Source organism: Benincasa hispida, chromosome 9, assembly GCF_009727055.1.
Source record: "Benincasa hispida cultivar B227 chromosome 9, ASM972705v1, whole genome shotgun sequence".
NCBI lineage: Eukaryota > Viridiplantae > Streptophyta > Magnoliopsida > Cucurbitales > Cucurbitaceae > Benincasa > Benincasa hispida.
Window position 1 is genome coordinate 28,954,161 of NC_052357.1, and position 19,628 is coordinate 28,973,788.

The 19,628-nt window shown below is 33.3% G+C and overlaps 2 protein-coding genes across 5 annotated transcripts in view; one reads left to right on the forward strand and one right to left on the reverse strand.

The window, feature by feature from the left end:
- Positions 1–5,966, forward strand: part of LOC120086675 (D-amino acid dehydrogenase) — a 23,559-nt gene extending 17,593 nt beyond the window's left edge. The window contains exons 7-9 of the mRNA XM_039043430.1: positions 5,131–5,289; positions 5,388–5,476; positions 5,643–5,966. Coding sequence (XP_038899358.1) covers positions 5,131–5,289; positions 5,388–5,476; positions 5,643–5,735 — 341 coding nt within the window. The 3' untranslated portion in view covers positions 5,736–5,966. The remainder of the gene's footprint in view (positions 1–5,130; positions 5,290–5,387; positions 5,477–5,642) is intronic.
- A 220-nt stretch (positions 5,967–6,186) lies between these two features.
- LOC120086674 (linoleate 9S-lipoxygenase 5-like) lies at positions 6,187–18,263 on the reverse strand. Of its 4 annotated transcripts, none has more exons than XM_039043427.1 (9): positions 17,136–18,263; positions 16,177–16,280; positions 14,170–14,401; positions 12,534–12,869; positions 11,774–11,859; positions 9,877–9,966; positions 9,183–9,484; positions 7,312–7,575; positions 6,187–7,241 (listed from the first exon to the last, which is right to left on the reverse strand). In XM_039043427.1, exons 1-9 carry the CDS (start codon positions 17,278–17,280, stop codon positions 6,467–6,469), a joined length of 2,334 nt encoding a protein of 777 aa, XP_038899355.1. In that variant the 5' UTR covers positions 17,281–18,263; the 3' UTR covers positions 6,187–6,466. The 4 variants fall into 4 exon arrangements, with proteins under 4 accessions (XP_038899355.1, XP_038899353.1, XP_038899354.1 ...); XM_039043425.1 differs by having other exon boundaries at positions 15,994–16,280; XM_039043426.1 differs by having other exon boundaries at positions 12,534–12,836; positions 15,994–16,280; positions 17,136–18,262.
- Between the last annotated feature and the right edge of the window lie 1,365 nt (positions 18,264–19,628).

Here is a 19,628-nt window from a genome sequence, read left to right on the forward strand (position 1 = left end):
GCTCGATGGGCAATTCTGCAGGGTTCATCATTGGAGAAAAGTTGAATGGCCAGAATTATTTTTCCTGGTCACAATCAATCAGAATGGCACTGGAAAGGAGACAGAAGTTTAGGTACTTGACGGGGGAGATACCAAAACCTGAACTGGGTGACCCTCAGGAACGTATCTGGAAAGGAGAAGACTCCTTGTTACGGTTAGTTCTTGTTAATAGTATGGAAACCCAAATTGGCAGACCATTACTGTATGCTGCAACCGCCAAGGATATTTAGGATGCTGTGCAGAAGCTTTACTAAAAAAGGCAGAATGCATCTCGGCTGTACACTCTACGCAAGCAGGTCAACGACTGCAAACAAGGGACCATAGATGTAACGTCCTATTTTCATAAACTATCCCTGTTATGGCAAGAGATGGATCTTTGTCAAGAAATAGTTTGGAATTGTGCACAAGATGGGGCTCAGTATTTGAAGATTGAGGAAGCTGATCGGGTCTATGACTTCTTAGCTGGATTGAACTCTAAATTCGATGTTCGAAGTCGAATATTAGGCCAATGCCTTATACCCTCTCTCATGGAAGTATGTTCAGAAATACGGCTGGAAGAGGACAGATCGAATGCTATGAACAACCCCGTTAGCACTTCAACTAAGGCTACAACCTTTGCTACAAAATCATCCGACTCTAATGGCGATAAGAAACCCACTCCTGTTTGTGAGCACTGCAAAAAGCGTGGCATACAAAAGACCAGTGTTGGAAGCTACATGGACGACCTCCGAACAGTAGACGTTGCCAGTCACATGACAAGTTAAACCCTGGACGTGCTCTAGTGAGTGACTCGGCAAATGAGAATCCTCAGCATCAACCTCCAGCTGACAGTAAGACCAATCTAAGTGCAGTTGGGGTCAGTGCCATTACGCAGTTAGGTACAGTTCAATCTTTTGGCCTAATTAGCATTAATGGTAAAAATCCATGGATTATTGACTCAGGGGCTACAAATCATCTTACTGGCTCATCTGATCAATTTCTTTCATACTATCCGAGTGCTGGTAATGAACGGATTAGAATTGCAGATGGGTCATTTGCCCCTATTGTAGGGAAAGGACATCTGTCTCCGTTTGAGGGTTTGGTGCTGCGTGATGTGTTGCATGTTCCTAAGATATCGTATAATTTATTATCTATCAGTAAAATTACAAGAAGTCTGAGTTGTCAGGCAGTTTTTTCACCTGACTCTGTTTTATTTCAGGATCTGAGCTCGGGGACGACAATTTGCACTGGCCAGCACGATAGAGGGCTCTACTTCTTGACTAATGATACTTCTTCTAGGAATGATTATAGGACCAGTTTCGTTTCTTTAAATTTTTCTACTTCTGAGAATGACTTTTTGTTGTGGCATTTTCGCTTAGGACATCCAAATTTTCAATACATGAAATATTTGTTTCCGCATTTGTTTCGCAGTATTAATATATCTTCTTTAAACTGTGATGTTTGTATTCATGCCAAACAGAGTCGTGTCTCCTTTCATTCTCAACCTTACAAACCGTCCAGACCCTTCACCCTAGTTCATAGTCATGTCTGGGGTCCTTCACCAACTACCACCTCCACAGGAAAACGTTGGTTTATCACTTTTATAGACGACCACACTCGGCTTACTTGGGTCTTTCTTCTCACTGATAAGTCCGAGGTGTCGTCAGTATTCCAACAATTCTATACTACTGTGGAAACCCAATTTAATGCGAAAATTGGAATTCTGAGAAGTGACAATGGGCGGGAGTTCTTTAACGCCTCTTTCTGGGACTTCCTCACCTCTAAAGGGATTATCCACCAAAGCTCAAGTGCTTACACTCCTCAGCAGAATGGAGTAACCGAGAGGAAAAATCGTCATTTGGTGGAAGTCGCCCGTTCCTTAATGCTGTCCACATCTCTTCCATCTTACCTATGGGGAGATGCTATTCTCACTGTCGCCCACCTAATCAATCGAATGCCTTCCCGCGTCCTCAAGTTTCAGTATCTGTTGGATTGTTTTAAAGAGTCATACCCAACCACTCGTTTAATCTCAGATGTTCCACTTCAGGTATTTGGTTGTATTATCTTTGTTCATTCCCATGGTCTAAACCGCACGAAATTCACCCTTCGTGCTCAAAAGTGTGTCTTTGTTGGGTATCCTCTCCACCAGCGTGGGTATAAGTGTTACCACCCATCATCTTGCAAATATTTTGTTTCCATGGATATCACCTTTCTTGAGGATCAACCGTTCTTTCCCTTAGCCATCTTCAGGGGGAGAACTCTAGTGAAGAGACTAACTGGTCCATATATGCAGTTCCTTTAGAGTCATCTCCTATTACTGAACATGTCGGCCTTGTCCTTCCTACCAACCAGGTCCTATGGATAACATACTATAGGAAGAATCTCAGGAAGGAAACAACGCCACCTGTCGCATCTCTGGCTCCGATCCATGAGTCAGACCCAACATCAGGTACGTGTATTCCTGAAACTAATGATATTGATACTTGTGCAGAGAGGAAAAAGGCAAAGAAGGTGCTGACAGTACCAACTAGGGAACCATGACAGATGGAGAGATAGCTGAAAATAATAATCAGGAAACAATTCCGGAAAATGAGAATAGTACTAGAGATGGTGATGATATGGAGGGAACCTCTAAAGATGAAACCCTTGTTGAGCAGATGACCGATTACAGTGGAAAACTTGACAAGATGGAAGATTGTGATGCATCTCTCGATCTTCCTATAGCCCTGAGAAAAGGCACTCGATCATGTACGAAGTACCCTAGGCACAGTTACATGACTTACAGTAATCTGTCACCCAAGTTCAAGGTCCTTACCACCAGTCTAGATACAGTGATGGTACCGAGTAGCATACAGACTGCAATGGAAACTCCTGAATGGAAGGCTGCAGTTATGGAAGAAATGAGGGTACTTGAGAAAAACGGAACGTGGGATCAGGTGATTCTACCCGAAGGGCACAAAAGAGTTGGGTGCAAATGGGTCTTTACTATAAAATATAAGTCTGATGTAACGATTGACCAATACTAGGCCAGGCTGGTTGCCAAAGCCTTTACTCAAACCTTTGGTGTGGATTACTCCGAGACATTCTCCCTCGTAGCTAAGCTTAATACTATCCGGGTATTATTGTCAGTTACAGTGAACAAGGATTGGCCTCTTCATCAACTGGATGTAAAGAATGCGTTTCTTAATGGAGAACTTGAAGAGGAAGTCTACATGAGGCCTGCCCTCGGTTTTGAGAGTCAATTCAAATACCGAATGTGCCGACTGAGGAAGTCTCTATATGGGTCGAAACAGTCTCCGAGGGCTTGGTTTGACAAATTTACCACTTTTGTTTGTCAAAGGACAAGGATATACCCAAAGGCACTCAGATCACATACTATTTACAAAGAAGTCAATTTCAGGGAAGATTGCAGTTCTCATTGTGTATGTCGATGATATTGTGCTTTCTGGTGATGATGATGATGAAATTATGAGACTTAAAGCAAAAATGGCCAAAGAATTCGAGATTAAAGACCTTGGGAAGTTGAGATATTTCCTCGGAATGGAAGTGGCTCGATCAAAAGAAGGGATTTCAGTGTTCCAATAGAAGTACACTGTTGACTTACTCAAAGAAACAGGAATGATTGGTTGAAACCTGTTGACACCTCGATTGAGTATAATTCAAAGCTTAGTAATACAAGTAACAGTGTCCCTGTCAACAAAGAAAGGTATCAGCGATTGGTTGGGAAATTGATCTACTTATCTCACACGAGACTTGATATATCCTATGCAGTTAGCGTTGTCAGTCAGTTTATGCAGGCTCCTTATGAGGAACATATGATAGCAGTTGAGCGTATTCTACGATATTTGAAGGGAATCCCTGGCAAGGGCTTGATGTTCAAGAAGTCCAATAAACGATGCGTTGAAGCTTACACTGATTCTGACTGGACAGGGTTTGTTGTCGATAGAAAGTCAACATCTGGGTATTGTACGTTTGTCTGGGGTAATCTGGTGACTTGGAGAAGTAAGAAACAGAGAGTTGTGGCCAGAAGTAGTGCTGAGACTGAATATCGGGCCATGAGTTTAGGAATATGTGAAGAAATCTGGTTGATGAAAGTGTTGTCAGATCTTCATCAAGACAGCGAGCTTTCGATGAAACTGTTTTGTGACAATAAGGCAGCAATAAGTATTGTAAATAATCCAGTTCAGCATGACAGAACCAAACATGTTGAGATTGACAGATATTTCATCAAGGAGAGACTGGACAATAGAAGCATATGCATTCCCTATGTCCCTTCAAGTCAGCAAGTTGCAGATGTGCTCATAAAGGGGTTGCTCAGACAAAGCTTTGATTATTGTGTCAGCAAGTTGAGCCTTATTGATATTTATGCCCCAACTTGAGGGGGAGTGTTGAAAATAGCCTATTAACCTAGGGGCATTTTCGTAATTTTTTGTACCCTACGACTTCCCATTGTCTATTTATTTGGTATGTTCTCTTGTACTTTATGTATCAAACCAATAATAAAAAATTAGTCTCAATCGTGGTTTTTTCTCCCTATTGTAGGGTTTTCCACGTAAACTGTGTGTTCGTTTCTCATTTTCTCTTTTCATCAAATTCAAATGCCCCTCCCTCCCTCCCTCCCTCCCCAAGAAGGAAAAGGTTTAAAATTAGTATAGTTCTAAGATCTTGCTTTCAATTTTATCTAGGCACTTCCTCTCATTGTAAGAGTTTGTTTCTTCTAAATATTGTAATCCTTTTCATTACTTAAATGAGAAGTTTCTTTTTTCAAAAGAAAAATAAGTAATCTTATTTATTATTTTATCTAGGCACTACGGACAGAAAGAAATCTCAGAATCTTCCAATATAAGAAGCACTACTGTTTAGTTCTTTTTTGTCTTCTCTTGGTGTAAATGCTCTCCCTTTTTCATCATTATATTTGTAGGTATACTAACAGCTCTCTGATATCTTATTGAGCTTTGTTTTTTTATCTTATTGAGCTTCGTTTTTTTTCTTCTTTTGTTTTTAACTCAAACATTGCTTTTGTACTTTCATATAATCAATTTCTTATCAAAAAGAAAAAAAATTATTGCAAGAAATTTGAATTCTCATTGCTAATTGGTCATCTACTTTCAGGGAGCAGCCGTGAGTTTGCCGGTTTCAACACTGAAGTGAATGAATTCATAGTTGCTCGTATATGGGAGAGAGCTTCGGAATTCTTTTCTACGATGAAAGAAGTCTCTTTTTCAGATATCAAAAGCAGCAGTAAAGTGAGAATAGGTTTACGACCATACAGTGAGTAATCATGTCACTTGTCACTTACATTAAGTTTCGGCTGTTGAATTTTCATGGTCTGGATTATCTTATCTTCCTGTATGAGTTTATACCCACAGTGCTTGATGGAAAACCAGTGATCGGGCCTGTTCATGGTTTATCAAACGTGTTCCTTGCATCTGGCCATGAAGGTGGAGGACTTTCAATGGTGACTCTCCTGTCTCTCTCTTGTGGAAAACTACTGATACTCCAAAACCACCCATCTAATGCATCATAGAGACCACAGAAAAATCATGGCTCTATTGTACAAATGACAAGTTGTCAAATTATGTTCCGTTGATTTTATTATCTGACTTATCTTTGTTAACATCCAGGCACTGGGAACTGCAGAAATGATTGCTAATATGGTGCTGGGAAGTCCTGGGAAAGTTGATCCCGCTCCTTTTTCGGTACAAGGACGATGCTAATAAATGCTTACAACTTATGATCCAATAATGCTATCCTTAGTGGCTCCGGTCTTCATGTAAACCAATCCCTTTTTCCCCTAAGAGCCGCCTTGTAGTTGAAGGTCATCAACATCGTAGCAACTCAGAAGTCCATGTTTTTAACATTCTGTACCTTGACTTTCAGAATCTGTAGTTTATTTGTTCGAGAAAATTTCCTGAATTTGTGGGGCTTAATGCATAAAATTTTTATAATCTTCTTGGTTTACTGTATAAATTGTAACTCATTCAGTGAGGTTAGAAATGAAAGTGATACATGATAAACTATTGCTAGCTGGTCCTGATTTGATACGAAACTCACTAAATAGTTGGAATAGGTAAAAGAAAAAAAAAAACCATCGGCTGCAGTTGATGATCCTATCAGCAAGACTTAGGGGGCATTTGAGCTGACTTTCGAAAAAGTTACTTTGTAAAAAAACACTTGTGTGAGCATTTTTGGAGGAAGCACGAGTGATTCTCCTTCTAGTTGTCTAACCAAACAATTGAAAATTTTGAAAAGTAATTATATTGGGCTAAAAGTACTTTTCACCCTCCCAACAGTTATCCCAAACTCACCGTTGGTTGATTAATTTTTGAAGGGTCTGCAATAACATAGTTAGGCAGCAGACTTCTCATATTTAGAAAAGGTTGATGATTAATGAATGGCTTGCCCATATTTCTGATTGAACATTCTATTTGTAAGTCATGCGGCTGCATCATATAGATATGCTGTTTGGAATCCCTTTGCCTGCGATCCCTCCTTTTGGATTAAAATTTGATGTATCAGGGAACAAAAGTTTGTAGGGGATCTTGGCCGGTCCGTTTCTGTTCTTGCGGTTGGGATCTCGGTTTCTTTCTTCTATTCTCTTCTCTATATTTTTAAGTTCTTTACTGAACTCACTGAAGCTATATCGAGCCCTTGCATTATCTGTCCAGTTGTATGGTGACCTCCTTCCCAGGTACAGTTCATCCTTTGCGTGATGTGAAAGGACCTTTGTCAATGCAACGCCAAGTGCAGTTTCAAACTTTCCAGGTAACATCTCGAGATAATATTTGTCTGGATCACTCAAGAGTTTAGCATATTCAACTGTACCTTCACTGGGAATGAACTTGTGACAGAGTGTGGGACGATTAAGAGGGTAACTGGCGTATGCATATTGCCCCGAATTCACTGCAGCATGGAGTCCAGTTGCTGTCCATATGAGAGTTGTTAGGGCCTCTACCAAGTCTGATAGTGTGGTCATTTCATACCACCCAGACTCATGGGACTTGTCGCCATGACCGACATTTCTGATCTCAGACCACCAAGCTTGGAGTTCTTCATCAGAATGTACAGAGTCATCATCTCTATAAAAGATTGAACAGAAACTCTTCACCCATGTCTTGATTGCAGTCCATATCTCAAGGCCATCTTCTGCATATGGATAGTCAGGGAAGATGAGGCGAACTCCGGTCGGGTTTCCCGGATCTGGATCTCTTACAGCCATATTTCTATGAAACCAGAGCAATGTTCACACAGGTCTTTTATCATGAAAGGAAAAGCTTTGTTATTGTTGTTTACCTTTTCAGCAGGTCTGCTGGGAGACCATGCTCGTCGAACCGCCACTCTTTGTAAAGCTCGGAAGATAGTTCCATGGAGTACTTACCAGAAAACAATATCTTCTCAAAGATTCCATCAGGTCTCAACAAGAAGCTCCTAAATAGTGAGTTGATGTGTAGGGTGTCTTTGAAATGAGGATTCAGCAATCTGTAGATTGGATGCATAACACTCAACTGTCTGCGAGTGGCAATGATGAACGGCTCAACAACTGCATGGGTATGTAACCTAAACATTTACACAACATTGCATGTCATGCCATTTTTACTTTCACAACATAAATTAGTGTAGGTATAACTGGATACATATTTGGTCAACAAAATCACAAATCAATTTATTGACTTAAAAAAATTGAAAATCAAAAGAAAGGCTCATTTTTGTAAGTTAAAAGGGTAAATTACCATTCTAGTTCATACGGTTTAGCTAAGTCTTCCATAATACATTAGTACCTCTATGGTTATCTGTTACAATTTTCTTAGATGACATGCTTCCTTTCAATGTTGCAAAGAAAGATAATGAGTTGAGAATCTAGGTTTGTGTAAGGCCCCTAATTAAGAATACATTGGGATAATTAGTGGAATATCAGTATGGGTATTAAAAGGGGAAAATTAGTAAATAGTTAGTAAGTTGGTTAAGGCTTTTGATTATAAATAGGAGTGGGGTTGGGAGGAGGGTATGAAGAATTTTGTGTGAGGATTTTCTAATTGAAAATTTGGGAGAGGATTTCTCAGCCCTCTAGAATGTGCCGAGTATTATCTTGTTACTATTTCTTTAATATTTTAATATATTTCCATTGCTTGATTGTTCTTGAGTCCATTCCTTGTTATTGAGTTTGTTCTTATTAGAGGGATCCTAACAGTTGATTGGACCAGAGTCTGAGTTGGGTTAAAAATAAAGAAAATCAGGTAGGTTTTAATTTAATCCCTAAAGGCCCCCCTCATTTCTGCCAACCTATTCCCTATTCACCTGAAAATTCACCCAATTATGTTTTGTTTTGCTTTTTCCTTTTTGTTTTTTATTTTACTTCTTTTATTATTTTACAGAACTCAAATATTAATATACTTTGTCAATTATATGCGAGCTCATCATTATCCGTACTTAGACAAGTCACATTACAGAATTATTAACCTCCGGTAACAATGATGGTTTAAGATATTTAACCAAACTATAAGCTCTAATATAACTATGGTTAAATTACAAGTTTATTCCTGACTTGAGGTTTGTGTCTATTTAATCCCTAAATTTTCAAAAGTGCTAGGTTTCTAAACTTTATATTTTGTGTCCAATAGGTTTTGAACTTTAACAAGTGTCTAATAGGTTCTTAAACTTTCAATTTTGTGTCCAATTGATCCCAAGATTTTTAATTTTATGTTTAATAGGTCCTTGACCTATGTGATCTTAATAAAAAAATAAAAAAAACCATGGATCTACTAGACACAAAATTGAAAGCTTGATTTTATATTAAACATAAAATTCAAAGTTATATCCAACGAACTAATTAACTATTAAATATTTTTATAGTTTAGGGACCTATTATATACAAAATTGAAACTTCCTAGACTTATTAGACACAAACCTCAAAGTTTAAGGACTATTTGTTAAAACTTGGACTAGTTTGATGCCAAGCTTGAAAAGGGACTAAGATGGTGGTTTAACCTAAATTAAACAAGCAACATGGAAAGGAAAAAAAAAAAAAAACCTACTCACTAAAAAGACTAATAAACTAACAGTCTTTCGAGTTTTTGTGGATATATTTGTAACCCAACAAAGGAATAGTTACTGTCTTGTTATCAACACTGAACTCTTTAATATATGAAATAGGTGATGTGTCTCACCAATGGCTGACGAGTTGATGGTAAACGGAGTCGTTGGCAGCGACGTGAGCTTTGGCAAGCTGCCACAGGGCTGCTTCCAAGCCCTCAGCTGCTGGCAGGTAAACCCAACTTATCTCTTCTCCTTCAGCTTCAGAGTATGGTAAAGAAAGTTCAATTGCCAAAGGCTTTAGTGTAGAATCAGACCTTAAGAATAGTAGGGTTCGAGATGCATAGGCAAATACATCGCCACTGTTTATTCTATTCAGAAATGGCATTAGATAGTCATGATGATCCAACATGAATATCCTTCTGTCTTCTATTGCCTATATCATTTCAAAACACTAAAAAGTTTCAATATTCACAAACATGTTTATTTCTTTTAGAAGAAGATTTTAATGCTTAGAATTTAGACTTAGTTTGATATTAGTAAGATAGGCAGTAGATAAAAGTTTTAAGTTTAATGTCTCTGAACTTTTTAAATAACCATTTTCTATATGTCCTTGTTATTTTCTTGTCACCTCTTTTCTTGCTATTGTATTATAAATCCTAATTAATATAGTATACACCTTTTTTATTTTGATTTTGTCTATTTATATATTAAAATTTGACATCGTACCTTTGCAATAATGCATTTGCTCGAACAATTAAACCTTGTTGATTTAATTGATGATTGAAAGATTTAGAGGAGCAAAATGAAGGGAGATGATATGTTTACCTGTTGAAGGGTAAGACCATCTAGGTTGTGTTCAATATCTGGTGCTTTTATTGTACTAACCACTTTGGTTTTGCTTTCTGGTGGAAAATTCTGTCCAAGTAACAATATTGTTACAACATTTTTTCCCTTCAAATTTCTCAATATTCATCAACAGTTAAAATTATTTTTAAAATGAAGTTTAAGCTTTGAACCATAAAAAAATACAAAGGTCAAAGTACTGAACTGTATTTGACTTTCAACTTTGTTTCTAGAGTCCTGTTTAGTAACCATTTTGTTTTTTGTTTTTGTTTTTTAAAATTAATCCTATATACACTACTTCCATTTCTAAATTTCTTTATTTGTTATCTTTTTTTCACCAATGATTTAAAAAACAAAGCCAAAGTTTGAAAACTAAAAAAAGTAGCTTTCAAAAAGTTTTTGTTTTTAAAATTTGGCTAAGAATTCGATCGTAAATCATTATAAGAAATGTTGATGAAAAAGACTTAATTTTGAAAAACAAAAATAAAAAATCAAATGATTACCAAAAAGTGTCTAAACTTTTGAAAGTACAAAATATAAAAGAAAGAGAGGGGAGTAGTTAACCATGGTGTTTATTTTAGTTTCTTGATTCAAAAGACAATTATGTCTTTAGATTTCAAATTTTAAGTTTATTTTTAATCTCTATTGTTAAAAGTTTAGAATTTGATTCGAGTATAGCTTTAACTAGTTGATACTTTACTTACCTCCCTTATATATGCAAGAGGTTGAAATCCCCTTCCCTTATTTTGAGCTTAAAACAACGTTAGAAGCTTGGGTAGATACAATATTCTATGTAAAAATATCAATTTTATAATTTGATGTTAAACAACTTTTAAAAGTTAAAAGTTTGTTAAATTACTATCGTGTCTTTGAATTTTGAAATAATATGGTTTATAAATAACCTGAAAAGGTTAAATAGGTTAACCGTGAAAAAGTGTTTTTATAGGTCATTTTAACTTTAAATATTTTGTCTATACATCATTGTCATATTCAAGTTTTTAAAGAATGAACATTCCTATTTAGTATACAACTGAATTTTGTGTCTGATAAGGTCACAACTTTTCAATTTTATATCTAATAAATTTAGGGAATAATACATTTTTGGTCTCTAAATTTTGGCTCTAGTTTCTATTTGATTTTTAGGTTCTAAAATGTTTCGCGTATAGTCCTTTAAGTTATGAGTTTTGTTTCAATTTAGTCATTGAATTTCAAAATGTCATAATTTTACCTTTGAGATTTGAGTTTTATTTCAATTTGGTTCCTAAATTTCAAGCTTTTACATTTTTAATCTCAATTTTTTATTAAATACTCGTTTTCAATTATTGGTATTTATTTTTATTAATTAATTAAAAATAATTATGAAGTGAAATTTTAAATTTAATTTTAAAAGTGATAAGAATAGTGAAACTTAATTAATTATAATTCTTTTAACGATTTTTAATTTATTAATATAAATTAACTCTAAAGACAAAATATAAGTAATTAGTGAAAAATCGAGGTAAAAAATGTAAATTTTGAAACATAGGGACCAATTGAATCAAAACTCTAACATCAAGATAAAGTTGTAGCATTTTGAAATCTGGGGACTAAATTAAAACCAAACTTAAAACTTAAAAGACTAAATGTGTAACATTTGAAATTTAGAGACTAAATAGAAACTAGACCCAAAATCTATGGACTAAAAAGATATTTTTCTTATAAATTTATAAATTAGAATAATAAGACCAAAATTAGAGAGTTCAGGGATTTGTTATACATTTTTTTTAAAAAAAGTTTTATTAGAGACTTTTTAGGTGCTATTTTTATAATTAAAGAACTAAAGTTGTGAATTAACATTTTTGCCCTAATTTATAAGCCAATACACAAATGGTTTACATACGTGTAAGCATGTGATTCGCACAGGATTAGTTCCTGCAAGCATTTGTCGTGCGAATTCATCATCATCCATCCAGGCATGCTCATTTTCTGAAGGTAAAAAAAAGAGGACTATTTATTCTAACATTTCATTGGAAAATTGTTTTAAATTAAAAAAAAAAACGGTTGAAAATATTTTGCTATATTTGTAAATATTTTGGTTCAAAACAACCCGTTTTCATATATTAGGAAAAAAATATTATGCAACATTTACATTTTTATTTCATATTATTGGTAATTCATGACTAGAGGAAGAAAGGGGAAAAAAACCCAAAAAGCCGAAGAAATTGGAAAATAAAAATGTAATGATTTTGTTTTCTAAAGTATGCTTATTTGATATCAAATCTGATTTTATGTTTTCAAATATAAGTCCTTGATTTGAAACTAAAGAACAAAGTAATTGCATGAAATACATTATTATTTTCAAATTTTAGTTATACTTGATAAGAAAATTCAACATAAGACAAGAATTTTTCAAGTTCTCGGTAAATAATTAGGTTTTGAAAATTAAACTTATAAACACTCATTCTATCTCTAAATTTTTTTTGTTTCGTCGTCTACTTTTTACCTAAGTTTCCAACTCGTGTATTAAGAAATATGCAAATAATTGTAAAAAAATGAGAGAAAATGTTTGTATTAATTTTTAAAAACAAAAAACGAAATGATTACGAAAAGAGACGTTGGAAAAGTCAAATAAATAGCAAAAGAAAATGGGAAGAAATTACCTCTGAGAAATTGAGGAAGTGGATAGATGAAGGGATGTTTTTGAGAAAGAATATGTTGGAAAAGGTTTTGGGGGAGAAATTTTTGGATTTGAAGTTTAGTCCATTTGTCTGCTTTAGCCAAGTTGGAGGGTTTTTGGGCCCAAAAGAAACAGTGTAATTCAACAAAGGACTTGAAATGATCAATGTGGGGTTGACAATTTAGGGTTTTTAGGATTGGAATGAGGAATTGAAGGGCAGCTTCCACTGTGTTTGAAGCCAATTCTTTCACTTTGTTGTAGCTCATTCTCTCATCAGCAGCTACATCTGTCTCCAAATCCATTTTCTCACTTGAACTATCTTTAACATTAGGGATTAAAAACAAAAAAATGTCACTTTTTAATCAAATTTCAAATATTTGTCGAGATCGAGAATGACAAGTGTACTCTTCATTGTTTTTACTTTGTTTTAAGATACATCTTTTTGTGATTTTTGAAACAACGGTTTTAAATGGAGCGTTTGAGCAAGAAGTGAATTTGTTGGTTAGTTTTAAGAATTTTTTAAACCTAGTTGGGTAACCATTTAGATCTTGATTTTTTTTTTAAAAAAAAAAAAAAATTAAGTCTATTTCACCCACATTTCTTACCATGATTTGCAGTACAATAATTGAATTCTTAGCCAAATTCCAAATTCCAAAAACAACTTTTTTTAGTTCTCAAAATTTGGTTTGGTTTTTTTAACAATTGGTGAAAAGTAGATAACAGAGTAAGAAACTTGGAGGTGAAAATAGTGTTCATAGGCTTAATTTTAAAAACAAACACAAAAAAAAAAAAAATGGTTACCAAACCACGTTTTGGTTGTGGGATCCACAATATAAGTAATTAAATAAGTTAAGAATTAACATTAGTTAGTCATGAACCCACTATTTCGTTTGGACAAATAAGAGCAAAGTTAACAACCACGCTCTTCTCAACTTCTACTCCTTGTCATAGTGTTTATTTACATAGTCAAAAGTGATTATGAAACTTGAAATACATTTCAAAATGCTTTCATAAAATGAGCCTATTTAACTTTATACATATATATATATAACAAGAAGAACATATAAAAGAGTAAGACTTGTTTTCATGTCAGCTAGCTGAACCTCCTAGTAACTTTCTTATATGATTTATTTATATTTAATAAATAAATGAATCTCACTAATATTTTTTAACCATGATGAATGAACCATCTTAGTAATTCAATAGGGACTTCTACCACTCCACATATAGACAAGTATTATCTCTTATAAAAAAAAACGTATCTAATCTAAAATTACCCTATCAAAACTCATCGTTAGATTTAAATCTAAAAATTTAGGTTCCGTTTGGTAACTATTTTGTTTTTGAAAATTAAGTCTATAAATACTACTTCCGGCTCTAAATTTCTTTTCTAAATCAAAATTTGAAAACTAAAAAAAATTAATTTGGCTAGGAATTCAACCATTGTACTTTAAAAAGATGTAAACCATTGTAAGAAACATGAAGGAAACAAAAAATGAGGTGGTTATTAAACGGGCTTAAGCAATCATCTTTCAGTTCATTTGTTAATATTATTTTGTACCTCTAATTAAAATAAAAGGACAAAAGAAGAATGAAGAGATGATGAGAAATTTATTTACCTTCATTAGAAGGATGAAGAGTTCTTAATCTACGAGGATATGGAAGAGAAGAGGATCCACCAATAATAAGTCTAGAATGTTCTTGGGAATTTCCAACATGGTTGTAATAATCATACTCATAAATATTTTCCCATTCCTCCATTATTTCTCTTCTACCATCTCCTCTTACCTTTATTAGCTCCAATTTTCTTAGCTCCATGAGAGGACTTGGTGTTTGGCTTGGAATGTAACTCTAACCCACCCACAAAAGAAAAAAAAAAAAAAAAAAGGTCATAGGGGTAATTACAAATACAGCAATAAAGTCTAAAGTATTAATAGATATAGCACAATGTAAAATTATTTGTAGATATAGCAAAAGAAAATTTTAGATTCAGCTTTCGGAGTCTATTAGTGATATACTATGTCGCTAATGGAGGTCTAGCAGCAATAGAAGCGAGTCAATCACTGATAGGAGAGTCTACCAGGGATAGAATCTAGCCATATCTACAATTCCTTAGAAAAATGGACATACACTTAATAATTAGGGTTGTTTTCAACTAAAGAAAAGTGGGTAAATAGAAAAATTTCACTATCTATCAGTAATAGACCATTACGATAGACATCTATTAGTGTCAGTGATAGATATCTATCGCGGTTTATCACAGTCTACCACCGATAGACAACGACATTTTACTATATTTAAAAATATTTTTAGCAATTTTACCATTTAAAATTATTAACCTAATTATTAGCCTCGAAAACATTATCCTTTGCAATTATCCTTATATACACACACAAATTATACATTATACATGAAGAAAGAGTAGCAATATCTTTAATTAAAAAAGAGTCCACAAGTACTTTTTAAAAGAGAATAGTAATGAAGTATTGCTCTTTCTCTATATACTTTAGATTGGTTCTACATATTCTTAGATTCATTCTAATACTTCTTTTTTTTTTTTCAAGAAGATCATTTCATTGTAATTCTTTCTAAGTGAATCCAAACCAATTTTATCATAGTTGATTAAGACGTATATCATGGATCAAGAGATCAAAAGTCATATTAAATAAAAAATTAAAAAAACTATTATCTAAAATATCATGTAAAATTAAGGAATTGTGAATTTGTTTTAAGTTAATTAATTCGATATATTCATGACTTGTGATGACAGTAGCGAAAATGTTGTGATTAACAATAATGAATAAAATAGACTCATTACAATTTTTTTTTTTTTTTTTTTTTTTTGATAAATTATTTTTCAAATAGTTATTTAAAATAATATTTATATATACTTTCAATGTTTTTTTTTTTTTTTTTTTGCTCTATATTATTTCTGAAGTATAAGAATATTTTTTTAAAAGAAAATAAGCATATTTGTTAAATACAAGTGAAATGGGTGCAATATTTTTTTTTCACAAAATAAATTATATTATTTAAAACATTGGCAACACTGAACTAATCAATTTGAAAATATAAGATATAAAATTTCGTTAGATGAGGAATATACTAAATATACAAAATCAATTTAAATTTATAAAAACAGAATTAAAAAAATAAATTAAAACTCAGTAAAGAAGTAACCGCTGATCCTACAATAATCAATTTTAAAAGGTAGTAAAGAATATATTTTAAAAAGAAATATGCATATTAAAAAAGCGATTTTAACATATTCAGCATGCAATCAATCTTATCAAACACTCAAAACGATCGAGATTTTCAAGTAATTACTTTTAACGCTCTCATAAGCCATCGAAAACCGACTAATAACAAGAACCAAATTGGAAAGTATAGCTAGTTACCATCTTAATTAAAACCAAAAGTTGAAAGGAAAAAAAAAAACTCACAGTGTTTGAGAAGAAAAGATAATGAGAGGCATTGAGGTTGATTGGATAAACCCAAGAGTTGCAATCAAAATGGATTATTTGGGAATGGTTTGAAATTTGGAAAAAAGCTGATCTAAGGAAGAATTTATGCTTATGTTGATTTGTTATCAAAAATGCTCCTGGAATTCCAAACCATTTCTCAACCTTCAACTTTACTTTATAGCTCGAGATTTTTGATCCATCACTCTTTTTCTTGCTTCTCCATTCTTCTAATTTCGCCTTTTTACTCAACTTTTCATTTCCTGTTTCTGTTTCACGACGAACCGAAATGAAATAAAGTACGAGCATAACAGAAATGGTATCGTAAATACATTCTTTACTAACTCGATGAGGTCAAAATAAATGTTGAAATTATTGATGGTAGTCACTAACATTAGAGTGAAAAAGACTTGGGTGGAAAAAATAGGTTAGATTATAAGTCATCTTTTTGTACTTTTTTTTGTAGATCTATAATGTCTTTGAACTAAAATTTGCAGAGTTGCAAAATTTTTGGATAAAAAAAAAAACATAATAGACAAATAGTTTTTTTTTAGTTTGAAGTTTTCGTATAAATGATCCAAAAATTGATGAGACTCTGAAAATACAATTTCACATTCGGGAAAAGTAATAAGATTGCGAAATTTTAATAATGGGTGAGAATCTGTGCTTTTATTAGAATCGTGATGCATCTTAAAATTGCGTTTGGGGTGAATGGGTTCTATGAAGAATTTAGCATCGGGTGGTGCTTTGTGACTTAAAACAAAATGTTAGTTTTCATTGTTTTCAGAAATTTGAGTCGTTTGAGATTAACACAATTAAATTTGGGTCATCCGTATAAGAAATTTTTTTTAGTTCAACTATTTTAAGAGTGTGAATTGAATCAACCTGTAAGTGGTAATTGGTATCTTATTATAATAGCTAAACACAACTGCTAAGTAAATTACGTACTACACAACTTTTAAATTTAACTCGAGATTAACAAATTAGATAAATGCATCAATTATCATTCTAAGTTAATGACTCGATCTCGACTCTTCTAAATTGTTTGAACTAAAACAAAAGTATATAATTAAAGAAAAAATGTAAAAAGTCTGAAGAAGAAGAAGGATGGAAGGAAGGCTCACTAGGATCAAGTTCTGTTGCACTATAAATCTGAAGAGAAGCCAATTTTGCAGGTCCCGATTTCCCAAAATCATGAACAATCACCACTACTCCTTTGATCCAACAATCTTCACCAAATTTCCTTTGTTTATTTCGATCCATCGCCATTGATTTCTATGAACAGCACGCAAGGTGTTTGTAGAAATGCCTCGCAGAAATCGATCGCCAAAACAACAAAGGTAAGTTGTTTTCGCTTTCCCTTTTCGGATCTGATGTTATGATTTTGCTTTGCGTTTCGAAATGATTGAATCAATCGATTCTTTTCTTCTGTTTTCAGCAATGAATCTGATCCTTTCCGTCTCTCTCGCTTTCTTTTCTTTTGCACACTACTCTATGCTCTGTTTCGTATGATTTTTTAGGGTTTTACATTGTAGAGTTTGTTGAAAATCATGAATTCACTTTAGATTTTTTTCAATGTTCTTTGGTGTAATTCATCAGTTCTACACTCTTTTTGTTGTTCTTTTTGAATTTGAGGATGGATGATGCTGGGTCAAAGGGAATAGAAATGAAGAGAGTGCCATACAAAAATTTGAAAATTAAGGAGTATTTTAATTGGTAAAATTAAGACTTTAGTCTACTTTGTCATTCTATTTTGTGTCTAATATATTTTTGAATTTTGAAAATTTTGATGGATCAAAAAAATATTACACACAAAATTCAATTCCAAATACTTATCGGACACTTTTTATAACTTACAACAGTTAGGATAAAAAATTGAACTTTTGACCATAAAGAAATAGAAGAATACATACTAATCGTGCTCATTTTGGCACATGTTTTATACTTGAAGAATCTAGATATTGAGTATTGTGATGCTATTTAAACGTACATTATCCAATCTTCTTTTAGTACATTTGAGATATGAGGATTTGAACCATAGATTTCGTAGCTACTAACACTTGTATGTCAATTGATTCATGCAATCTTCTTATAAAATAGTTTTAAAAAAATTAATTTACAACCTTGTTCCCTTAACTTGAGTATAATTTCAAATTGGTTCCTGCAATTTTAGAAATTTTAGTTTAGTCCATGATTTGATTAAATTAGATCTCATAAATGCCTCATAAATGGTCTTTTACAAATCCAAAAGACACATCTATTAACTTCTTCTATTTTTTGTTCTTTTGCAACAAGCCGATCACAAATTATAAAACATCTTTAGATACGAGAAAACCAGACCATGCGAGGCGAAAAGAAAGCAAAAGAGAAGATTCATGCTCAACCATTCGCAAAGGGAATGTGCCAAGAAGTTGTAATTTCTCCTCGCATGGAAAAAGAAACAACACAACCAAATCAAGCACAAGAGACCTTGCTTCTTTAATGAAAAAAGAAACATATAGAGATCTGAGGAGACTTCATTGATAAGATGAATTACTTCCAAATAGTTCGACTCAACCCAAATATTACTCACAAAAATGTGTCAAATACTACTTAGACCTTTGCAGATTGCCATAGTTTCATTTGAACTTAACCCAACTAAGAAAAATCAATTTTATTTAAAAAAACATTACCATATATCCAAACTCAACTTGATTCACTCTGCACCCCAAAACACAAAATTTTCGGACTCAATCCAACTCAGCATCTCTAACACAAACAATAATTACCAATTTAACTCAACTTTGCACTCCAAACACAGACGATTTAGCTCTCCAGAGAGATATGAGGAGACTTCATGAATAAGATGAATCACTTCTAAATAGTTGGACTCAATCCAAACATAGCTCACAAAAATGTATGCCATAGTTTCAAGAACCTTGACCTTAAAGCATCTAGAGATGTCATATCCTAATGCACATGACCAAATGATCACAATGCACCCAAGTTTTTTATTTTTATTTTTGAAAATCAAGCCTATGAAATTTCTTCATTTGTTATTTACTTATCACCAATGGTTTAAAAAAACTAAGGTAAATTTTGATAACTAAAAAAGTAAGTTTTAAAAAGTTGTTTTTGTTTTTGTAATTTGACTAAGAATTCAATGTTAAATTATTGTAAGAAATGAAAATGAAATAGATTTAATTTTCAAAAACAAAAACAAAAAATTAAATGATTATTAAATGGGGTTAAAAAATTAGAATAGAAATAGTTCCGTCACTTTACTCCGTTACTGAACCCTTAAAAAAAATCAAAATTACCATAATACCCCCATAGATATCTCTCGAATGCAAAAGGAAAAACCCTAATTCCCCAGCCTCACTCTCCTATATAACAAATTAATCGTAACTTCTCCACTCGATAGTTCCTTCAGCCTCCCTTCAATTTCAATTTTTCTTCCAAAATTTCTTATGCTCATCGAATAATTTCCTTCTACTCCGATCTTATTATGAATCTCAATGTATGAAGGATTCGCAGTGGAAAAAAATCCAAATCGAAAAGCAAGTTCAGCTTCTTGATTGGATCGGTCCATCGATCCAGCCAAAATTTTACTCAAAACCTTGCGATATTGAATTCTC